Source organism: Melospiza melodia, chromosome 1, assembly GCF_035770615.1.
Source record: "Melospiza melodia melodia isolate bMelMel2 chromosome 1, bMelMel2.pri, whole genome shotgun sequence".
Lineage (NCBI taxonomy): Eukaryota > Metazoa > Chordata > Aves > Passeriformes > Passerellidae > Melospiza > Melospiza melodia.
The window spans coordinates 88,732,306-88,754,822 of NC_086194.1; the positions used below are offsets into that span (position 1 = coordinate 88,732,306).

General features: G+C 42.0%; 1 protein-coding gene and 1 long non-coding RNA gene across 3 annotated transcripts in view; both read right to left on the reverse strand.

Moving 5' to 3' along the window:
- LOC134420867 (uncharacterized) overlaps positions 1-11,329 on the reverse strand; it is a 41,303-nt gene extending 29,974 nt beyond the window's left edge. The window contains exons 1-2 of the long non-coding RNA XR_010028460.1: positions 10,702-11,329; positions 9,592-10,061 (exon numbers count right to left, since the gene is read on the reverse strand). This is a non-coding gene — a long non-coding RNA (uncharacterized LOC134420867). The remainder of the gene's footprint in view (positions 1-9,591; positions 10,062-10,701) is intronic.
- Positions 11,330-12,341: 1,012 nt separating this feature from the next.
- The window catches only part of FARS2 (phenylalanyl-tRNA synthetase 2, mitochondrial), a 233,475-nt gene continuing 223,299 nt past the window's right edge, over positions 12,342-22,517 (reverse strand). For both annotated transcript variants that reach the window (XM_063161288.1, XM_063161294.1), the window contains one exon: positions 12,342-12,693. In XM_063161288.1, the coding sequence (XP_063017358.1) occupies positions 12,555-12,693 (139 nt within the window). In that variant the 3' untranslated portion in view covers positions 12,342-12,554. The remainder of the gene's footprint in view (positions 12,694-22,517) is intronic.

Consider the following 22,517-nt stretch of genomic DNA (forward strand, 5'->3'; position numbering starts at 1 on the left):
CCCAGAAAACCAGAGCTATTTCCAAGAGCAGCCTTGATGCTGTAAGTTATCCTGAGCAGCATTTATCACTCTCCCCTTGCCTTGCCGCGCTCAGCGGTTCTGCCACCATGGCAACCAGCTGGAGTTCGGGGATGGTTTCGGAGTGGCCCTTCTCACTGTGCCACATCAGGTACCCTGGGTGGTCCCTGCACGCCTGGGGTGTGCCCTGATGTCAGCTCAAACATTGTTAAATATCCACATTAATGCAGTGGACTGTGCAGTGTTACCTCTGGAAGTCTCAAAGCACATGGCAAAGGAAAGCTGGCATTATCATTCCCACTTTACAGGCTGGAGAACTGAGGGGATGTGAGTTCTTCATGGTCTCTCTGGTCAGTGCCCCTGCAGGGAATAAAAAGGAGATTCCCAGCTCCCCTTTCAGTCAATCATGCAATTATTTATGGTACTTATACTTTCCTGACCAATTAACATCTGTCCTCTGTTCTGTGCCTGGATTTTGGAATTACATCCCTGCTGTATCTAATAGGAATTAAACACTTAAGTAGGAAGCAATGTTCTCTGATTCATTCATGCCACGGCTTTTCTGAGAGATCCCTTGCATCACATCCCTTTCCATCCTTTTCCAGCCTCCTCATACCAGCAGCCAACAAGCAAACAGAGGGATGGGATCCACAGCCTCTTGCCAGGAGCCATCCTTTCCCTAAAGCAAGACAGTGCACCCAGACTGAGGGTTGCATCAGGTAACAGCAGCTGAACCACCCACGCTTTGAGAGATTTTCTGTGGCATCACTAAGAAAGGTAGGATTTCTAAGGCGCCTAAATGGAAAAGGAATAGAAGTCATTCTTTCATAAAATAAAGAAGTTGAGAAACAAATGTTCTACTGAAAGTCAAATACTGATTTACAGTCTAAGACCTGGGAATAGTTGAAAGGTTTTAGAGAGAAAAAATTTACATAAGAAGTTTCAGGGAAAAAAAAGCCACTTCAGAGGAATGTTGCAATTTTGGCAGCTCAAATGGTGGAAGCTGCTGGTGTTATAATTTTTTCAGCTGCCATAACACTAAGAACCTGCAAGCCCTGGGAAACCCACATCACGAAGGTTTACAGTAGCTGTAAGCTGAAGACTGTCACATCAGTTGTTTATAAATAAATATTTTTTGGCTCTGTTGTTTTGGAAGCAGGAGAGTGGCAGGATTTTATCTCAGGCCAGAAGTTATGGGGTTTTTTTGATGAAACACTAAAATTTCTTATGGATAAAGTGAGAACTCTAGCTCCAAACAACCCTATGAATAATACAAACATTAAAAGGAATTTTTTTACTGATTTTTGCATGAATAGCTAACAGACAAAAGAACTAAACCTGTAATGACTGTTGAAAAAAATCTTAAATATTGCTAAATTTGTATAAAATATAGAGGTAGACAAACTGTTCAGTACCCGAGCTACTCAGTAGTCAATGGAATTTTATACAGGAATTTTTTCCCCTTTCATTAACAAATGGATAGCATTTGATTAATTGTGCAGCTAACACATACTACATTAAACACAGTCTTGCAGATCATGTAAATGAGAACAAACAATTTTTAATGCCATGTGAGTCAGTTCCACGGTGAGCATGTGGCTCCAGAAGGATGACATGTTCAACATGCAAGTTCTTGCCTGGCTCATTTCCTTCCTCTTTCAACTGACTCCTCAAGGCTCTTGTCTAAGAAAGTCTAATTTCAAGAACAACAAACAATGCAGAACATCTGTATTTTGGCCACTATCTTTCAGATTTCTGATTGCTTATTAAAAAAAAAAAATAAAAAGAAAAAATAGTTGTTCCCTATGTGAATGACAACCCACACACTTCAGTTTAAAATTACAATATTAAAACCAGTTAATAATATATTATTCAGCTTCTGCCTATTCTGGTTCCATATTATTTTGCATTTTCCTATTTTTCCAAAAGGGCTCCCTTCTTGTCTTTGCTAAAAGAAACTAGATTTCCCTTGTTCTCTGCAAATTTAGAGCTGAAGTCAGGATGCTCAAGAGGGAGATAAAAACTGCATAGGGAGGCTAGTCCAGCGTGTCTCAGCTCAGGGTCATGCTAGTTTGGCAGACTTCCCCCTGCCCACCCAAAAGGAACCAGGGAAGCCTGGTCAATATTGCCAGATCCTGCTGCTTTAAAAGCAAAGACATGGGGAAAGGCAGTTGCAAAAGAAACTCCTGCCTAGATAATTAATCAGTTAATGAAATTCTGCCAAACCAAGACAATTCTTCTACAGTTTCAGTTACAGAAGTTATACTTTATACCCCATCTTGAACTGCTGCCATTAAAACAGGTTGTTTCAGTGCAGTGGTTGCTGCATTTCAGTATCAGCTCCAGCAATTCCACATTTCATGAATGGGAACACCCCCAAATCTGAGATGTGCTCTTGGATACTTGGGACTACTAGGACTCTTTAAAAATATGTCATTACCACAATAATTACCTATGTAACAATTTTCACTTTCCCATTTGCAAAGCTATTTTTGAATAGTGCCATTAACCTAAGGAACTCTCAATCTGGCACTTTCTGTGACTATCAGAAAAACTCTACAATTTGTTTCTTTTAGTTCTTATTGTTAATATTTTCGCTCAGTGTTATCTCCCTGTTACTCCCTAAGCTAAAAACCAGTCAAAAATTCATTACAGATAGCACTATATCCTAGGAGCTAGAAATGGAAAGGATCTATTAGTTCGCCACTCCAGCCATTTTACACTTGCTCCCTGAATTACCTTTCCTAATGCTTTGTCCAGTCTGGCTTTAAAAAAGACAAAGCAGTTGGGCTCCTGCCCTTTCCCTTGGGAGGCTGTTTCAGAGCAAAATACATCTCACTGTCAGGAAATTTTACCTTACTTTCAGTCTGCCTGTCACACTATTAGCCCTTGTTATATCCCTGCGTGTCACACCAAGAATTCTGCTCTCATGCTCAGGAGAGTGGGAGGGTGTTCGTGCTCATCAGAGCTCTGCATGTCTCACAAACCACACATTTGTTAGTCATTCCCGAGCTGGGCTCTGCATCAGTTTATATTTGAACTCGTCTACCTGTGCTTCCACCTCTCCTGATCAACTCTGTCACTTTCCTCCGAAAACTTCCCAGATTTGTCAGTACCTCTCTGGTTACCAGGGGCCTGGTGTTGACTGTGTGGATATTTTGGGTTGTGGGACAGCAGGCAAAGCTAGATGACAGGTTCAAACCGACCCAAAGCATACGCTCTTTTTAACACAGCTTAGCTAAACTCAGCTTCTTACCACAGGACATGAATGACAGAAGTTCACACGGGCACAAGGGGAAACAGAAAAGGTTAATGCAAGAAAAACAATGCATTGAGAGCTCCTGCATCTATAATCTATATTATATATGTAAGAGCCTGGACTGCCAAGCTATGCTCATCATATGGAGACAAGAACAAAATGCTATTTGATAACTTGATGAAATGCTTTCACGTACACTTGCCAGCCTTTCACAAGAGGAAACATGTTTCAGACACCACCATGTGAATCTCAGCTCTTGTGAGCACTGGGGGTGTGCACTGGCCTTGGAGCAGGCAAGGACCAGAGGAAGCAGGAGCACTGCTGCTCTCTGCACTCTCATGTCCAGAGAGATGCCCTGCAGGGCTAAGCCTGACCACCAAGCATTTCATACCCTTCCTTACAACTGATCCTAGGTGCCCAAGAGCTCTTGAAATGAAATCTTCTGGCAGACCAGGCACACAATCCCCAGGCAGTAACTGTGTAGCTCCTGACACAATTTCAGTGCACACACCAGACTGAGATCCTTGCAGGAGACACATACACAGAGGACCATGATGCTGTGAATGTGCTGCCAATTGCTTCCTCAGCCTCACTCAACATGTGCTTTCAAAAGAAAAGAGTGGAAGTATTGGGAAAATGAGATGCCTGGTGACCCTTGTTGCCTCACACTTTCTCTCTTTCATCCATTTTCTCTCAGTCACTGTAACATTTCTGGTTGGATTTTGGTGGAGGAAGCTTCCAGTGTAAAGCATTAAATGGCACTGCAATGCAGAGAAGCAGAGAAGTGGGGCCTGATACAAATCCAGTGCTCTAAGGATCAGGTAAAGCACCAAGGTCCTCCTCCCTTCCCTCATTCCTGAGGGCATATGCCACCTACAGAATGGGACTCAGGTACTGCATCAGAAATCTGTGAGACAAGACCATCCCCTCAGTCTCTCCAGCCTTAAGTTCATGTGTCTGATTAAGGTGTATCATTTGATCTTCTTTGGAAAAATGCTTCAAGATCCCTAATCTTGTAGGAAAGGTCAGGGTTACAGCCTCTGTTAAGAAAAAGTCCCCATTTATGGAGAGATTTGTCCTTCCTTTTTAGGTAGGCACTGATTGGGAAGGTTTAATAGCAAGCCTACCCTGCCCCATTTATAGGGTGTGCTTTTCCAGAGAGCTTTCTGGACAGAGTTCCATCCATGAAACTCTGGTTTTATGTACAAAATAACTCAATGGCCATGGAGGAAAGCCCAGTGTTTAGCTCAACATCTGGACTGTACAGGTGGTTTCCAGGTGGAGATGGCCATGTATGGTGCCACCTGCATCTACACTGAAAAATGACCTTTTCCTTGCAGCATGGGACAGTCGCTGTCTGAATGCAAGGCCAACTGTCCCACATGGATCATCTCACATCTACTTCCCTCTGGGAAATGTCACTACTTTTCTTCCTTTTAACCATGTCTCCACTGGAACATCAGTGGTAGGAGAAGCATTCTTCCAGCTGACTTCCCTCAAAGCCCAGAGAAAGTGATAGCAACCAACAGACCCTGTAAGTTTAGAGCCACTTTCCCCTCTTTGCCCCATCCTAGGCAGAGCCAGAGCACCAGGCACAGAAGGTGTCAGGGAACAAGCAGAGAAGGCACAGCCAATGACCCCAGATGTGTGTCCAAACAGAAGGGAAGCCATAAAACTACCAAGCAATTTTCCAAACAAGAATGAAAGAGCCTTCAGTGGAAAAGCTGGGCTCTGTTGGAGCCTCACAAGCTGCACTGATGTGGAAATGCTACCACTGCACAAACCTGCCCTCTAGTAAAGACCAAAACTGACTTCTTTGCATAATTTTTAAAAGGCTAAATTTTTTTTTTGCCATTACGGCAGGACATTTAAGTAATTCAAATGTCTTTTATAAAGTCGGCCTTTCTATTAAGTCACCTTTCTTCCCTGGAGGCAGAAACGGACCTGCATTGTCACCAGCAGCAGGTGTTTCACAGGAGCCTAAAACAGATGCCAGAAAGTCTTTCAGGCTGAAAAAAAGTCTCAAGTGGGAAAGGGAGTTCTCTGCCCAAAATTTGATTGATCTTTGAAGGGAGAGTGCTCAGAAGAGTGTTGGCTCTCTGACAGCATGAGGCACCAGAAAGTATTGAATTTTTCTAGGAAAAAGGTGATTTCTGTGTATTGGGGAAAAGCAGCAGAGAGAAAAATCTCTAATCAGACAGAATATAGGGAACAAAAACCCAGCTTGTGTGTCCACAGGACAGAAATGACACTCGCATAACCCACTCTGATTTCATATGTATGTGACACACAAATAGCACAATATGGTAAGGTATTAAAAATCTTCTCAGCAAAGCTGGGCTGACCTCCTTATTCAAACATAAGTAGTAATGCTGCAAGACCAGGAACATCAGGAAATAATTTAATTCTTAACCAAATTCAAATTTGTGTGTTTCTAACAAGCGGAAAAGAAAATTATGCAGGCTATACAGTACAATAACAGAAGCTTGCAAACACAAAGAAGGCTGCTGTTATTATTTATCAAAATATATTTGTAATCATTTTCTGGAAGTACATGCAAGGGACCATGCTGGGCATCACACTCTTACTAATACACCTGAATTTTCAGTCAGGATACTGTTAATTTTTCCTTCCTTGCAGGCCTGCTATTTCTCTGTCTCCTTGCTTAAGGAAGGAATGCTGTGTACAATGGAGAGGAGTGTTCGGGCTTCCACTGCCAGTGACTTTCACTGACTGTTGGATCCAAACACATCCATGCTGGACTTCAAGTGAGGGTCTCTGAGGCATGATGTTCTGGCAAACTTTGGGAAAAACAGCAGCTGAGAGGAGACACCCAAGCATTAACACACATACTCGGGGAGCATCGATCTGTTTTTCTTGGCCCCAGCATGAAAACCTCCTGAGCAAGCTTCTGGCAAGGCAGCAGGCACCGACTGGGGCATTCTGGTAGAAAGGGGAGAAGAGCTGAGGTCTGGAGTCATGGGAAGGAGATTAACCAGAATTTAGGAGATTGCCAAAGAAAGGAAGTGCCTCAGGGCAGGGCCCAGGGAGGTAAGCTTATGTGTACCGTGAGCATAGGACAGGGATTTTATGGCAATCAGGCTCCAACCATGTTGCTGTGCAAAGCACAATGTGTGCTCAGAGTCTCCAGTGTCCAGGCAAGACCTTCCCGTGGACACTGAGCAGACATGTCTGGAAAGCTGTTTGGTGATCCCAGATGGTCCTGTTCCTCCTGAAAGCAACACCAAGTATGTGAACATCCAAGAAGAGGGGCCTTGGTGTGGGTACATGTCAGACTTTTGACTTGAGTTTGTCAATCACTCCCCTCACAATCTGGAAGAACAAACAAACCTACGGACCTACACTTCCATTCCCACATGTTTTATCCACTTCCTATACTGAGAAAACTTATCTTATACTAAGATCTGTCACTAATGACCCTGTGAATGATTATTAGTTTCTCTACCACCGATGAGTAAAGATTTGGCATGAGAATCAATAATTCCTTGAATTAATCATCAGTTACAGCAATAACTGATGACCAAAAAGCCTGGCTGTGCATGTTAATTATTTACTATGTGCCTATGCAAAGGCAGGCAGCCAAAATCACATCTGTGTCTCCCTGGAGCATGGTGGTAGGGAGGATAGTTCAGCACTTTGAGCTCAGGACATGAGTGCCTTGCTTCTCAGTACCCTGTGATCACTCCCTAAACCTGTTCCCCTCCTCCAGAATGACACTGGTGTCACCACGGCCACTGAGTGCTGGGTTACAAAATCTTTCAAGTGACTTTTGGACAGATTCCTCAAGTTTGGACTTTCCATCCTCTATAGACATTATTGAAATCCCACAAGCAGTTAATCATACCTGTTGGGAGTCTATTAAGGTTTTAATCCTGACCCCTGGCCTTGATGTGCCTCCCATCTGTGGATGGGAACAATCATTTACATGCATGCAGGGATTCTGCTGAAAGTTGGCTGCACAGGCAGCACACTGTGAGACGCAGCTAATCGATGCTTTGCTGCAGCAAACATCAACACAGCATGTCTGGCTGTGGCACACGGTGAAGCTGCAGGCACTAAAATAAAAAGAGAACAATCTACTGCCCATTTGAGTGGCAGCTGCTCTGGATGACTGCAGCGCTGCCCAGCAAATTACTGAGCAGGCAGAGGCGCAATTCCCTGGACCACGTGTTAATCACCTGCATCCAGAGGGTGAGGACAGAGAGACCCTGCAGTAATGTGGAGCAGGAGCACAGGCTTTAGGCTGTGGCATAATAAATCTCCCTGCTTGCAGCCTGGCACTGTGTCTTCACCAAAGTTATACCAAATTTCAACAGCAAGAACTGTATGAGAAAGTAAGCAAAACTGAAATGAGAAAGCAAGATCGTGTCAGAAGTCCAAGTAAAAAAGGCCGACTAAACCAGACTCTACTTAGTTAACAGTGGGCATAGACAGAATAACAGAGGCCATCTGACAAAAGCACAAAAGCACGAAAACCGCCAAACATTTGCGTGCATCAGATGTTAATGATGATCAAACCTTATACAACACAGTCTGGGGAAGTCAGTGCCTTCACCCAGCATATGTCCATGCTCTGTGTTGAACTGCAGTTGTCTCCTCTGAGATAACTCAGCTTAATATTCTGATGTGGTTGTACCAACATTTAAAAGCAGATAGCAAGTACCAATGGCTGGTTTCTTGTGCCCCCTACAAATTTGTTCAAGGTCATCACAAGACTGCTTCAGTTTTGGTGGCCCTTCAGAGACAACGCTCACATATCTTAAAATTTGATCAGGATGTGTATAATTAGTCAATATGGCATGTTCTACACAGAAAGCAAAACTATTTTACAGAAACAGTCATCTCTGAGCAATGACACACAGCAGACAGTACCTGAAGAAAGCTCTGAGCTTTAAAAATATGGCTACTTTTTCCAGAGCTGAAATACAAAGCCATTTTCTCTCCCAGATGACAGCAATTCAGATGGAGATATTCACCAACTAGCAAGCCTGAAATACCCAGCACAATCATTTTAGAGGCTCACACTGAATCTGACAGAATGTCCTTGTGCATAAAACTGCTTTTGTGTGTGTTTGGGGTGAGAGTGGCAACACAGAGTGCTTTCTGAGCCTGGCTTAACCAACAAGCACCAGTCAACCTTCAGTCAACCCACAACGAAGACAAGGTTCTTTAGTTTTGCCCAAATATGAACTCAATGAGACGGACATAATTCTGTTTTTCAGGGCAAGACTCCCTGTATTTGCTTCAATGAACCACCAAAGAGTCCTGTGTTGACTGTGAGTTTTCCTGGGACAGGTGAAATGCACCAATCACTATGCAGCTAAATCACAATATCACAATGCAGATAAAAACTACCAAACACATGAAAAGCCCACAACTTTTTTTTTCCATTTTTTTTTTTACAAAAAGTTAATCCCTACACGAAATTATTCAAGGGCTGAGACCAATATGTCAGTAGCTGAGAAACTCAATACAGGTACAGAGTAAGAAGTCAGCAAATTCAGTGCTGCAGTACAGCCACCAGCTGCAGAGGGACAGCAGTAACACTCCCAGTGGAAGGGCAATAATGATCACCAGTGGTTTACTAATATAGCTTGGATTCCCAGTAGAAAACTGATTTCAGATTTCTGTGACTGATCACACCTGGCAATGCCATGGCAGAGGTGACTGCAGTCTCAAGGATAAAAACAGAGCCATTTCCTGCCTATCTAGATCACATCACCTTTCTACTGCAGCACCTTTGAAAAGAACATCAGAACAAGGTAAGGCTTAGTGCACCATAAATCTGCTGCCTTTTACTGGAAAGATCCCAAACTGGGCACTAAAACTAAATCTCTGGTCTTTCAGGAATCACAGTTAGCTTGAAAACCAATGGCAACTAAGAAGAAAACCCACAACATTCAAACAGTACATACAGTTCAGTCACACAGATGCCCAGCCAGTGCTCCTGTAGCTTCTTTTGCTACAATTGACTTTTCCCTCTTTTATTAAAGGATGCAGATATAAAACCCACAAGGCACACAAAAACATAAAGAAGGAGCTGATAAAAACAAGAAGCAGTGTATTGTGCCTCTCACTAGTCAGCCAGCATGGTGATTAATTACTTAAATGCTGCTCCCCTTAATATTTCCACATGGCATGGTATCATTTTTGTATTTGGGAACTTTTGTTTTGTTCAAATTGTTTGAACAATTTGTATTTTGTTCCCCTTCACTAGACTTGGAGCTCATCCAAGGCTGGGAGATATTAATGAGACAGATTATAGGGTAGCAGAGACCAGCAAAGGATCTTACCTTGGCAGTGACATTGTTGTTGGTCTTCAAGCCAGTTCACCCACCTTTGTGCTAAATGTGTCTTGAGAAAAGCCAAGTGACAGCAGAGGACAGCCCTTTCTTTGTCAGAGCTGGTCACTGACTGTCCCAAGGACCTTCCTCAGTCACACTCCCACCAGGATCAGTCCAGTCTCTGAGGTCCTGTTGGCATCCTGTGTCTCTGACCAGCAATAAAATAAACCATGGCTTTTACAACCTTGGGATTCTAATGGGATCTCTGTCGGCACCCACAAGGGATCACATGGTTTGAGAGTTTACTACTATCCATAGCAAATTTCCCAGTAAAATTAAGGTGAAGCTTTGAAGGGAAGATCATATTTGCCCGAGGACAGGAGCATAAAGGGGAACACTGATGCCTTCTGATCTGAGGTCTGCTTTGCTGCTTGTGGTGAATCCTTGCCAGAACAATAGGTCTTCAGAGCAGGTTGATCCTAGAACATATATGACAAAGGCTTACCTAAGCTAAACATAGCAAAGTATTTATATTATGCTCACAGTCAGCCCATATGATTTTACAGGCCTTCATATGACTGAATCACACTTGCTCCTGAAGAGGCTGTTTGGTTTTTAATCTTATGGCCTGAAAGTTGTTCCTATGAAAACATGTACTCCAGAAGATGTCAGACCACCTTCAGGGAAAGCTTTCCATTTCCCCCTTATCCTATTAGCTTGTGAGATTAACTTTTCAGGTTTCAAAGGACAACACTACTTCACCAGTTCAGCTTCCTGGCTGTTGCTCACTGTGCTCACTGGAGTGCAATTCAGACACAGAGAATCACAGACTTGTTTAGCTTGGAAAAGAGCTCTAAAATAATTGAGTCAAACACAGCTGATGTTAATGACTGTTCTAGGCTGATCCTAGAACATCCAAACTGCCTTGCAAAGCCAGACATGAAGTCCTGTGGCTGCAGTGGAAAAGGCTCAATGTCCTATTTTCTGCTCCTTGTTTTTCCCAGATTTCTATGCCCTCAAAACTGGCTGATCAGAATCAAAGAAGAACTGAAAGATTTGGGGAGTAGAAAAGGGAAACCTCACTAATCAATAAATTAAAAGGGAAATCTTGTGACATACTTCACCACAGATGTTCTCCTGTTTTCCCAAGAGACTTAGTTCTTTCATAGAGCACACAGGTTATGGTACTCTCTCCACAGATAATTTCATCAATTAGGATCCACATTATCTGCCGGCCTGTGTGACAGCATCAATCATCTCCTGTCTTGGAACAAGTACTGCTCAGTGCAGTTCAGGGAAGTCCTCCTTCTCCTCCTCCTCCTCCTTCTCATGTCATCACTGAGAATTCTGAAAAGGTGAAGGATTAAGGAGACTGAGAAACATCAAATGGGCTATGCTGTATTTATGGATTTTAGTAGATGATGGTTTAAAAATAACCATGTAGGTTTTTCTGATGCCTAAATGGCACCCATTCTTTTTGCCTTGCAGAAAGTCTAGCATACTGTTTTCATAATCAAGTTATTTGGATAACACAACAGCAATTTAGATTAGGATTTGTTTACACAGCTAAATATGTTGAGTAATGAAATTAAAATGAGCTCTCTGCCTCTGTCTCATCTGCAATAGGTACTGGCTTCGTATGGTTGAGTACAAGCCTGCTGCACAGATGTTTCTTGATAAGGTATAAATCAGTGTTAGATGCTGTTTATTGCAGCATTTTTACCGCCTTCTTCTCTGAAGGAGGGAATGTTGTCTGCACAGCAACCAGATGTGACCTGCAAGACTCTATGAAATGTTATTGCAAGCCAAAACAGGTCCCACATTCCGTATCAGCATCTGCAATGGCTCATCAAGTATTTATCAGATCATTTGAACATTTCTACAGGCCCTAGCACCATACTACCACCAGAATTTACTTATTATAACCTGCAATGAAAAAGGAAAGCATCCTGTAAAGCAACTGCAGCCTCAAACAGCAGAAGATCCCATTTTAGTTTGGTTTCCTGCCTTAAAGGTCAAATTTCTGAGCAGACACTGCAGCTAGATAGCAAGATACTGTGAGAGATCAAGGCAGCTGCTTTTCAGGGCATTGTAGGGAAGAGTTTCTATTTACTGCCATCCTGCCATAGGTGATACCAACACTTTGATAGTGACAGGGGAGGAGACTTATCTTGCACTGGTGTCTAGGCAAAGAAAAGTGAGACAAGGGAGCTCCTCCCCTGGTGAAGGCAGCAGAGCTTGGAGCACCTCACTAAGCTCTGCTCAGCTTTGTGGGAACAAGAGGATCTAACAGGAAAAACTTGCCAATGACCCAGGATTTGTAGACTGCCCAGCCTGGCCCAAACCACAGTGGCTCCTTCTCTGTAGCTGATGAAAGCAACACCCATGGGCTCTGAAGGTAAGGGAGTCACAAGAAGTACTTCTTGGAAGGTTTCTTGAAGCAAAATCTGACATCTCTTATTTAAAAAAAAAAAAAAAAAAAAAAAAAAAGCTGGGATTGGGGATAGGGTGAGGTGGGGCAGGATGGGTTTTTTCTTCCCTGAACTAATCTGTGTCTCTGATTTGCTTCACTTGTTACATGGACAGAAGATCCTGTCAACACAGAAATAATGCCAAGTATTTACAGTTTAATGGAACCCAGGGACCAATTAACAACACAGAAAACCACCAGGCACTGTATTTCTTATCGTAACAGGAGGGAAATCTTACATTACTGCTGTTCCCCCATTTCTTAAAATAAAGCACCAGCATTCCATCAATGATTTCTCAGTAGTAATGTTTATTACCTGCCAGTTTTACCATTGCCCATTCATCAATCGCTTTCTGTGCTCAGTCACAAAACCTGTCTCTCTACTTGTGACCTAAAACTACCCCCCCAAAAAAGAAGAAAAAAGAAGAAAAAAGAGAGGGGGAAAAAAATGGAAAAATAGAAAGAAAAAAGCAACTGTCCTCGTGGCTGCAGAGCAGCACTGCTAGAACCTGCCCTCCACCCCAAGCTCCCGGACTGCTGACTCCTCAATAGCCTGATGGATGCGATGCACCTCGTCCTGCGTTAGCGTCCTCTCCGGGTGCCGGTAAGTGATACGGTAGCAGTGGCTGACCTTCTTTGTCCTACAAAACACAAACCAAAAGAGGACTCATAAATACATCTGCCTGCAAATGCAAATACATAAGGCCAAACACTTACCCTCTGGATCATTTTTATTTGCGGTCTAATTTTGCCCTTGTTGCTTGAAAATCACCTTAATGCTAAGATACACAGTTCGGAGAGGCGGGACTGAGCTGAATTTTAATTTTGGCAGAGGACTCTGCTGAAGTCCACCTCATACCTCAATTTGTATTGTGGTGTGGTAGCTTCTTACCAGGGCAAACAGCCCCCAGAGGAGGGATTCTTGCCCTGTGCCACGGAAAGTAAGAGACAAAGGAGAACAGAGAACAGGAATAGAGAAAAGGGAATGATGGGGGAAAGAAAAGTATTTAAGAGTTGCTGGCTAGGCAAAGACAAGTTAATGAAAAATCAGGACAAACAATTAGGTTGAGTAAGAGTGAAAAAAACCCTCCTTGCTCTCCATCAAAAGCAGGCAGGAGCACCTAGTTTTGCAAGGGCATCTTCGTAATTGCAGTGCCTGTGTTACTGAATTTAAATGGCAGTTTTGGTATCCTTTTTAGTCTTAAATGGAGCCCACACAGCTTCTTCTTTCAAAGGTGAACACTCACTTCAATGAAAGAGAGAGAATCTGAGGGGAAAAATAGTGGGAAACCAGACAGTACCAGGCAGAAGAAGCTTCCAGACTGGCAGAATTCTGCATTTATTGGCACACAAAGGCAGTCTGCAAGCTTTGGGTCATCTCTCTCCTGAAAATTGCTTCATGTTAGAACCACATTTATGCCTATGATTATTTGATTAAATCTAAGGTTAGATGTGTTCACCCAGAAAGACAACTCTCAAGATATTAATTTCAACCTCAAATCCTGCTAGGAACAGACACAGGTAATTTTTACCTCAGAATTGTTATTTGATACTAATTTTGTCCCACCCAACAAGGGTGGGAAGTTCACCCTACTCCCACCGGCAGTTTACAACAAAAAAGCTACTTCTAATTAAAGCATTTCTCCTTTCTTGTGTGCTCTGAAGATAAAGCAAGTTAAATCTGGCTAGCACCTGAAAGGGCAAACTGCATTTCATAAAGTGTTAAGCCGACTGCAGTTAACTGCTAAAAGCCAAGAGCTTTCCCTGTGTGCAGGTTAAATGCTGCAGAAAAGTAATCTTTGAGAAAAGAGGGGGAGCTGTAACTGTGGGGAAGGTGTTGCTCTGCTCTGCTCCACCTCTTCAAAGCAGCCAAGAGGACAAACCTCAGGGAAGCAAGTAAATGGAATAACAAAGATTTGGTCAGAAGCTGCATTGCCACTGAAAAACTTGAGTAAGAAAGAGGGATAATGCATTGGAGTGCAACAGAAATGATTTTCAAAACCAGGCTAGCAAATATCCTTAGAGCTGGTAGTATTTCAATTTTTAAAGGTGCTACAGGAATTCACCTGATCAAAAACATGTGTAAATTGCTTTGGCTGAAAATGTATTTACAAGGTGTACAGTCACAGGCTCAATCCTGAAGTTTTGCAAATATTGGGAATATATCCATGACCGAAAATTCATTATCATTATTTAATGTGATGTAAAAACAAGTTTGTTTAATGCAGGTGTAAGCTGTGGTAGGCATGGCTACAGCACTGGCCTTGGTTAAATGAAAGTGACAATTACTCCTGACTCAGGTGTTTCTGTGTCCCCCACCCTCCATGATAGAGAGTGGTTCATTCCATAACAAATTACATATGGCAGACTAGGACACAATAACAATTGTGGGTGTTATGGAAAAACAGTAGCTTTAGGATGTATTTAAATCAGGAAAGGGCAGAGGTTGCAGAGAACAGTACTGGACTAGAGCTCTGCTAGCTGCAGCTGAAGTTAAGCATTGGCGTGAGAGAACTAAAATGGGGATTGCATTATATGTAATTAATCTAGATTTAATTTTAGGAAAAAAATGAAATTGTAACAACTAATATACATAACTCCACATAACATGGATGCTAAATTGTATGCTATGTTTTTCTCCCACCTTTTTGCTAGGTTTATTTGCATCTCAGTTGCTAATTAGAAAGAAGGAGTATAAGGGTTCAAAGCCATTTCAATGAAAGACACACGGCAAGTTTCAAAACCTTAAGCATCGTTTCCAGAGTACTATTTACTGACTTTTCACCGGAGATTTGGAAAAGCACTTCTCAGCTCTTCCCTCCCTTAATATTTCCTCTGCTCCCAAATAAAGTATTAAGACACTGTGATTAATCCCTGCCATCATCTGCAACTGGAAACAATTATTGTCAGCAAATAATACCTTTGCTCATTCCGTTTCTCACTTCCCTTTTGTTCTGCAGAGCCAGAGTGTTTGCCTACCTTAGTGATGGCTCTGCTTATGCATAATGAAATCTCTGCTGCATGTCATGCTGCAGCCTGACGATACAGAAGCAGTGGCTCTCTATCCTGAGAAACAAAATTTTGAGGCCAAAACCTGTAGCAGCAGCAGCTTCATGGGATAAAAAAAAATAAAAAAAAAAAAGGAAAAAAAAATGTAGCAGCTGAAGAGTGAGCACAGTGGGCTTTATGGGCTTTATTCACCTAGAGTGCAGCGGCAGACCAGTCCGTGCGGCTGCAGTCACGCGGACTCCTCTCCCATTAGGCTCCAGCTGATCTCAGTGTCACAAGTCTCCTCTGCACCAGCCTGCGGCTTGCAGGTAATGAAGCGCAGTGAGCACAGCGGAGCACTGCTCCAAGGGAGAAGGGAGACAGGGGTTTATCCTGATGCCACAGGAGGAAACAGGATACAGACTGTGGGCAAGCACTGCAGTGAAATAATGCCTAATGCTCTTTCGTATGAGTTTTGGAGGAAAGAGCTTTGCCTCATGATTTTCAGGAATCGGCACTCAGCTGCCTTGATGTGCTAGGGAGCTGGTCCCTGCCAGGTCAGAGTCACTGTGTGGGTCCATCTGAAGGTCAGTGTATTTGTTTGGGTATTTCAGCCTGATACCTAAGCAGAACAAGAAATGAAGGGGTCTTAGTCTGCCACTAGACTAATAAAATCAATATGAAAACAACCTCACCATGGTACCTAGGCTAGAATGAAAGGGTGTGGTAAGCAACAACAATTAATACACGTCTTAGCTTTCCCTGCATGGAAGATCACTGAAGGATGCTTTAAATGTAACTTGGCTGGAAAGCTGATTCCAGAAGCTACCAACAGCAACACACTTCAGCATTCTATGGAAGCTGTCTCAGGCATTACATAAGACTGACCACAGGGTCATTTGGTAACCAAAATGTTGCATAAAGAATAATGCCTGGCATTGGCACTTATCTCTTCCACATGCAATACCATAACAAGAATGAAATTTTCTCCATCCTGTACTGGAAGAGGGAGATAAAAGGGGCAGCACTGAGTAGGAAACCCCATTACATTTTAACTGTGTTCTACTTTCCATCTGTGCCTTAAATAAAGCACAGAAACATGGAGAGTTCTGTATGGAGGTGACCCCTGTTCTTAAGTGGCAAGGACAACACAAAACCAGACATTTTTCTAGAGAGCTGGATTTACTTTGAGGAACATAAAACTAGAGATGACAATCGGCCACAGCATGACAGAGTGAAAAAGAGTACCATCCCTTTTGTATCCTGAGCAGTTCACTAAGCAGTACTACTTACCATGATACCTATACCGCACCTTTTCCTACAGAATACTATTTCAAATGAAAGATGTACACACATGGTAGTGAGTGCAAGCATTTGAGTTTTTTTTTCTCTGTTAAGTGAGTCATGTTAATGAGGTTCCTCAAGGATATCCCTGTTGAGCAAATGTGTATCCTATATGCCTTCATAAGATTCATCATGTAATTCCCTTACATAAGCCTTCACACAGTGCTCAGTGGTTGCTACACCCTTCACAGAGTTCACATGCACGAAACGACCTCAGGGAAGAGACAGGCTTGGTTTGTTTGCAACAATGTCCCAAAAGCAGTGATGTCGGGAAGAAAGGAATAAACTGTTTCATGTTACCAGCATCCTAATTGTCAAAGCCATGCAGAGAGCACAGCTTTGGTTTTGCTTTGTGGCTCCAGCAGTTCCAGAATGGCTCACATTCTAAGTGGAAATGGGGAAGAATATTAAACTGCAAGAAGAAGATGTCATTACCTGTTCCTTTTTGTTTCATGCTTTCAAACCACATCCATCTCTATGACAGTAGGCACAACTGCTAAATATCCTACCATAAATTTTAAACTGACAAATAGCACTCTTTGCTAGAAACCACATCATGGGAAATGGCAAAAGGCTTGTGCTGTATACCTTCTCATCAGTGGCAAATATTTCAATTACCATGGTGATATGCACATCGAATATAGAGGTAATTCTCTGAACAAAGGTCTTTCCAAAATACGCATTCTCATCCATCCTTTCAAATGCTAATACTTCATCTCTCTGGAAGAGCACATTGTACACACAGCATATTCTTAAAAAAAAGGGACATGTTTTTGTTTAAGGTGATTTTGATGCCAGTGAAAGGCATTAGATCACCTCCAGATGAAAGAATAGTTTTAAACCCACAGAAAACAGGAAACGGTCATTTCTCTTGCATACCTTCTCCAGCTGACACCTGACAGAAGGGTGGTTCAGCTTCAAAAAAAGTTCAGGCCAATAAATGCATGTTAGAATGTCAACTTTACTGGATTTTTTTTTGGTGGTCACTTCAATAGAGATGCATGTTCACTGACTGATGATTGGACTGAAATATTGTTCTTCTATTTCACAAAACTGAGACAGTAATGGACTTTTTGCTCTTTTCTAATTAGACTTAGTGAAATCTGTATCTGAATACCAAACCCAAAACCTGCTTGACCTTTTCATTCTTTCTTTAGTATTAATTCCATTTTAAGCTTCTCTCTTCATGTAGAGAAAAAAAAGTCAAAATTCTGTTAATAGCCAGATTATTGAGAGATAAAGAGCACAGTATGGGATACAATGGCAAAAGACATAAATAACACCTCCTAGTTTAGAAAGTGAAAACTGGATGAAAAATGAAAGGACTTTCAGCTTCTCAGTCACTGGACACTGTTAGATAGCCACAAGTACAATCTAAGTCATTGTCCAGTATTCAAAAACGTTGGATTATTTCAAAAGCTTTGATGATTGTTTCCTTTTCTGCCTAAATCTATCAACTAATTTCTTGCATGCAGGAACAGATACAAATAGATAAATACTGACAAAAAATCCTTCACAGGCTCCACTTGAAAGTTTCCTGGCTGTTAAGGTACTCACGAAATGTTTAATGGAACAGCTGGAGCAATTAGTTGTGCTTTGGCTGAGCACTTTGGCCCATAAAGACCTTTGCTTATTTCAAGAGGTCACCTTGGTTTGTTGACACAGGCCAACAAAAGAACTACCATGAGCAGTGCAGGGCTCTGTTCTGCCAGCTCCCAAGCAGAGGGAATTCTAAACAGACCGAGTTATACAAGAAATTGAGAGAGCATTTCCCTTGTGCATCCTCTCAGTAACCAGCCAAGGATACAGATAACCCATCTCAGATCCAAGCACTTCCTATTAAAAAGCTCTTAAGTCTCACAGCATCAGAAGTAATGGAATCCATTACATGCAGGCAGCAATGAAATATCACGAGGGTGAAAAAGAAAAGTACCATTCTCCATTATACTAAAAAAAAAATTTAGAGTACTCACAGGATCATAAGCTGTGACACAGACTTTTGCTGCCACCAAAGGGCAGAAAAAACATACAAAGCCTTGGGATTTGGGAACTGTGTTTTTTCTATTAATTGTAAAGACAGTGACTCATTGATTCCTTGAAGAAGGCAACGATCAATGGCTGTAAAGCAGGTATGAAATAATTTCTCAAGGAGATGGATTCCAGCATTGGTGATGACTGCTTGTCCTCCAACCTCTGTCTCTTTGGGAAAATCATCTATTGAACTCAGGGGACAGAATTCCCATCACATTTGATCAATGCCAATACTGACCAATCAATTTTAGGTGGATTTAAAGCTGGATGTGACTGAGAATTGTCCCTCTTGCAAGGTGAACTTTGTGCATTCACTTCACACTGGGCCTCTTCTGTTTTTAGGGGCTCACCAGTCTATTGAGGTATTCAGTTCAAAATCCTGCTCTAAATGCAGGAAGATTCAAGAGTGGGCACAAGGCTGAATACCTTGAAGACTTGCTTAACTTTGAGCAGAGTAACCACAGAGCACTCACCATACCACTTAAATCCAACACTACGCATGGAAGGAGGCTCTCAACTTCCCAAGGCTGAGCCTTTGAGCAATGGAGGAAAGCCATGCACACAGAGATCAGAACATGTGCAAACCTGTGAGACTCAGAATAGGGTACAAACCCCTATTTTTTCTTCAGAGTTATCACCATGACAGGATACAAGGACTGCATGGGTGAAATAAAGATGGGAGAAAGAAAACTTTCTGATACATATATAAAAAATCCAGTGAAATAACTTCTACCCACTGCAGTGGCAAATTAGAGAAGGTTGATTGGTAAAGTACTTGAGACTAATTTTTATGTACTAAACATACAAAAATAATTGGATGCTGGAAATAAGAGAGAAAAAACTATAGTCTCAGCATGAGACTTGTTCTGTGAACAGCACAGGGTTTAAATTTGCTTCACTTTCCCTAGGTTTGACTGAAAAAGGTTCATGTAAAAGTCTTTTCAAAGTCTAATCTTGTTCTCGCCAAAATAGAATGCAAGGAGTAATAGTTTTCATTATTTGTTTAAAAATTGACCACTGGAGACTTAAACACTCTTTAACCGGGAAAAAAAAAAAAAAAAGAACAAAATAACTCGATTTGGATGTTCTGTCTCAGGGGAATTGCCATTAAGATTCCTGACTTTCTCCTTCCCTGTTTAGTTCACCAACCATGGCAGGACTGCATTTCCCATGAGAAGCCAAGGCAAAAAGTTCCTATGATGGATCAGCCCTCTCTCTGGAATAGAAACTTGGCTGGCATAGCTGATACTGACATACTGAGGAGAACAGAAGCACACATTACCTGGAAGTCCTGGTACTGCTGGCAGCTGAAGCATTTTGGCTACCAACCAGGAAATTCTTAGAAAACAGTCACATTTTCAGTGAGTAAACCCATAATAAATCAACATATTTTCTGCCATTGCTGGTTCTCCTGCTTTCTCCACATTTTCCTTGACCTCCTAAATCCATGTTAATTTAGCAGCGGAAGAAGGTCTCTCTGGGAGCAACAGGCTCTGTGGCTCTGGCAGAACTTTGTGACTCGGGTATCTCATTCACAACCCTGTTGTGCCCTTCCAGGGAAACTGTCTGTACTGGAGAGGATGAGGGACACAACCTGTTTGCAAAGAGCAGCTCTGGCAGACACACTTTGTAGAGCTGTGCTTCTTGTGTAGGTTGTGCCTCTTGTATTCATCTCCCTCTGAGCCACTGCAGGCAAGTAAGAGGATGCAAGAAACTTTGGTCTTCCTCTATCAAACTGTGATGTTAATAATTCTATTTCTGGCCCTTAGCCACAGCAGGATCACTCTAAACTTTCCAACCATTGTACCACCTGTACTTAAGAGTGACAACCCATCCCAACATTCTGAATAAATCCAACATGAGAGGTGAATTTGGACTCTTAAAATGCTTTCTAAAATATTTATAATAAAAATGTTAAGTGTGATACCTTTTCAGTTCTTCTGAGTGAAAGATCAAAGACGAGAAGTATAAATATTTAGCAGTTTTTTCTGCCAACTAGATGTTAATACTAAAGGCTACAAGAAATATTACTAAAAATAACATTGCTGTCAAATTAAAACATATTTCATAATCAAGTAAAAAGGGAATTTATATGAGAATTTAAAACAATTCATTCTCCTAAGAAATGAAGATGGATGGTAGTGACAGCTGATTTAGATGTATCTCCACTGAGCACTAGCAGAAATCAGGGTCTAGATGACAGACAAGAGCATGGGAAGGTCTGAATGCTGTTTTAGACTCTTGTATAGATTTCTTCACTGAGATTAGTGGTTTTGTCCTCACCAGGCCCAGGAGAAAGGTGTTTAAGCTCCTTTTACACTTGCTGTGAGTTAAAGTAAAGATGGACATGGTTCTGAACTCAGATGAGAACCTAAATGACTTCTCCAAGGTCCCACAGAAAATTGATGAGAGAGAGGGGGCTTGGACAAGCGCAGGCACATACCCTTTGAGTTACCCTTCTTCCAAGTTACCCTTCCCATTCACCCACACTGCCACTGACCCTTCTTTACTGCACTATTGTACAGCAGTCCTGAAAACCAGAACAGCCTATGGCAGGAAAAAGCAATTCATCCAATACAGAGTGGAAAGGGCAGGGGAGAGACAACATCAGGATAACCAAATGTGCTGCTTCTTAACTGATAAACTAAGCCCAAACCAGAAGAAAACAGGACGGGGACAAGAAGTCAGAAGAAACAGCTAAGTTAATCTGAGACTAAAAGACAAGAGGGACGTTAGAAACAGAAAACAGAGTTTAAAAGAAATCATTTGCTTTTTTTTGAGGAAAAGCAATACATTAAAAGCACCTGCTCCACTGGTCAGCCTGCAGCACCAGTAGGAAACTTAAAACCATCTGTAGCTCTGTGTGTGCAAATAGAAGGGGTTTCTCAATGGGGCTGCTTACAGTATCTGTCAAAGCAGGTGAAAACCCTGCAGCCACTTGCACAATTAAGTGTTGCTTACTATGTCCTTCCAGTTCATAAGTTATTTTTCCTCTCAGAATTGTCAGCTTTACGAGCCTTAATCTGGCTGACTGGATTTGTTTTGGAGATGCAGAAATCCACCACTTTCCCTCCCTGAGGATAGAGTGGTTCCACACAGACAGCCACAAGAAACCTCTTCTCATCATTTTTCTGACAGCTGCTGCTTTGGAAAGACAACTCAGAGAAAGTCCTCAGAGCAAGGATAACTACTGGCCAGCAGATTAAACTACTGTTAACACACTGGAAATCCATCAGGCTGTTAAACTTTTCTCTTGCCAGATTCCCCTTCGTAGAGATAGTACATTTGGACCATGATGAGAGACAAAGAGTCTGGATCTTGTAGGTGAGGCTTTCCTGGTTATTTTGAATGGAACAATGGGGAAAATATTGCAGCATTATTGAAACTAGCCCAAAGATGACAACATATTCTAATGAGGTGCACTGGCTAGAATTTTAACAGCTATCAAAATGGGCATTCATTTGGAAAACTCTAGCTGTCATGTTTGGCATGTTGCCCCCTTAATATTATGGTTGCTCTTTATGAAAATAAAAAATGTGTATATGCTAGGAAGTATGCATAGTGCACACCTCCTACAGTGAGAAAATACATGAGCATCATGCAGTAAAACATCCTGTGGGCATGAAGATTAAAAAGTCAGGGCACAAAATGAAATGCATCATTCTGTCAGTAAAACAAAATTATTGGTCTGCCACTCAAGAAAGGAAAGCAAGCCACTGAGGCATTACACTAGGAAGATCAAAATACCATTTTTGCTATGACTTTACTAAAAAAGACCAAGCAATCCTCCCACTAGCAGGAATTAGTTTCAACAAAGAAGGAATAAGATCTCAGCCCAGAATAGGGAATTCACAGGAAGCATCAGAGTAAACCAAACGTTCTCAAATTGTCCAAGACATGAACTTTGCCCTAAAGCACCTCAGGAATGAGCAGAAGGAATCTCAAGGCTGTTATCAGTTGTCTTTGAGAGTTCACGGAGGACAAGTAAGGTACCAAATGTTTCAGAAAGGTCAGAGTGCTTATTTTTGGAAATGGAGAAAAAAACCTAAAGCTAGGAAGCCACAGAAACTGGGAACCTTTTGCTTTTACTTTAATTTCCCAG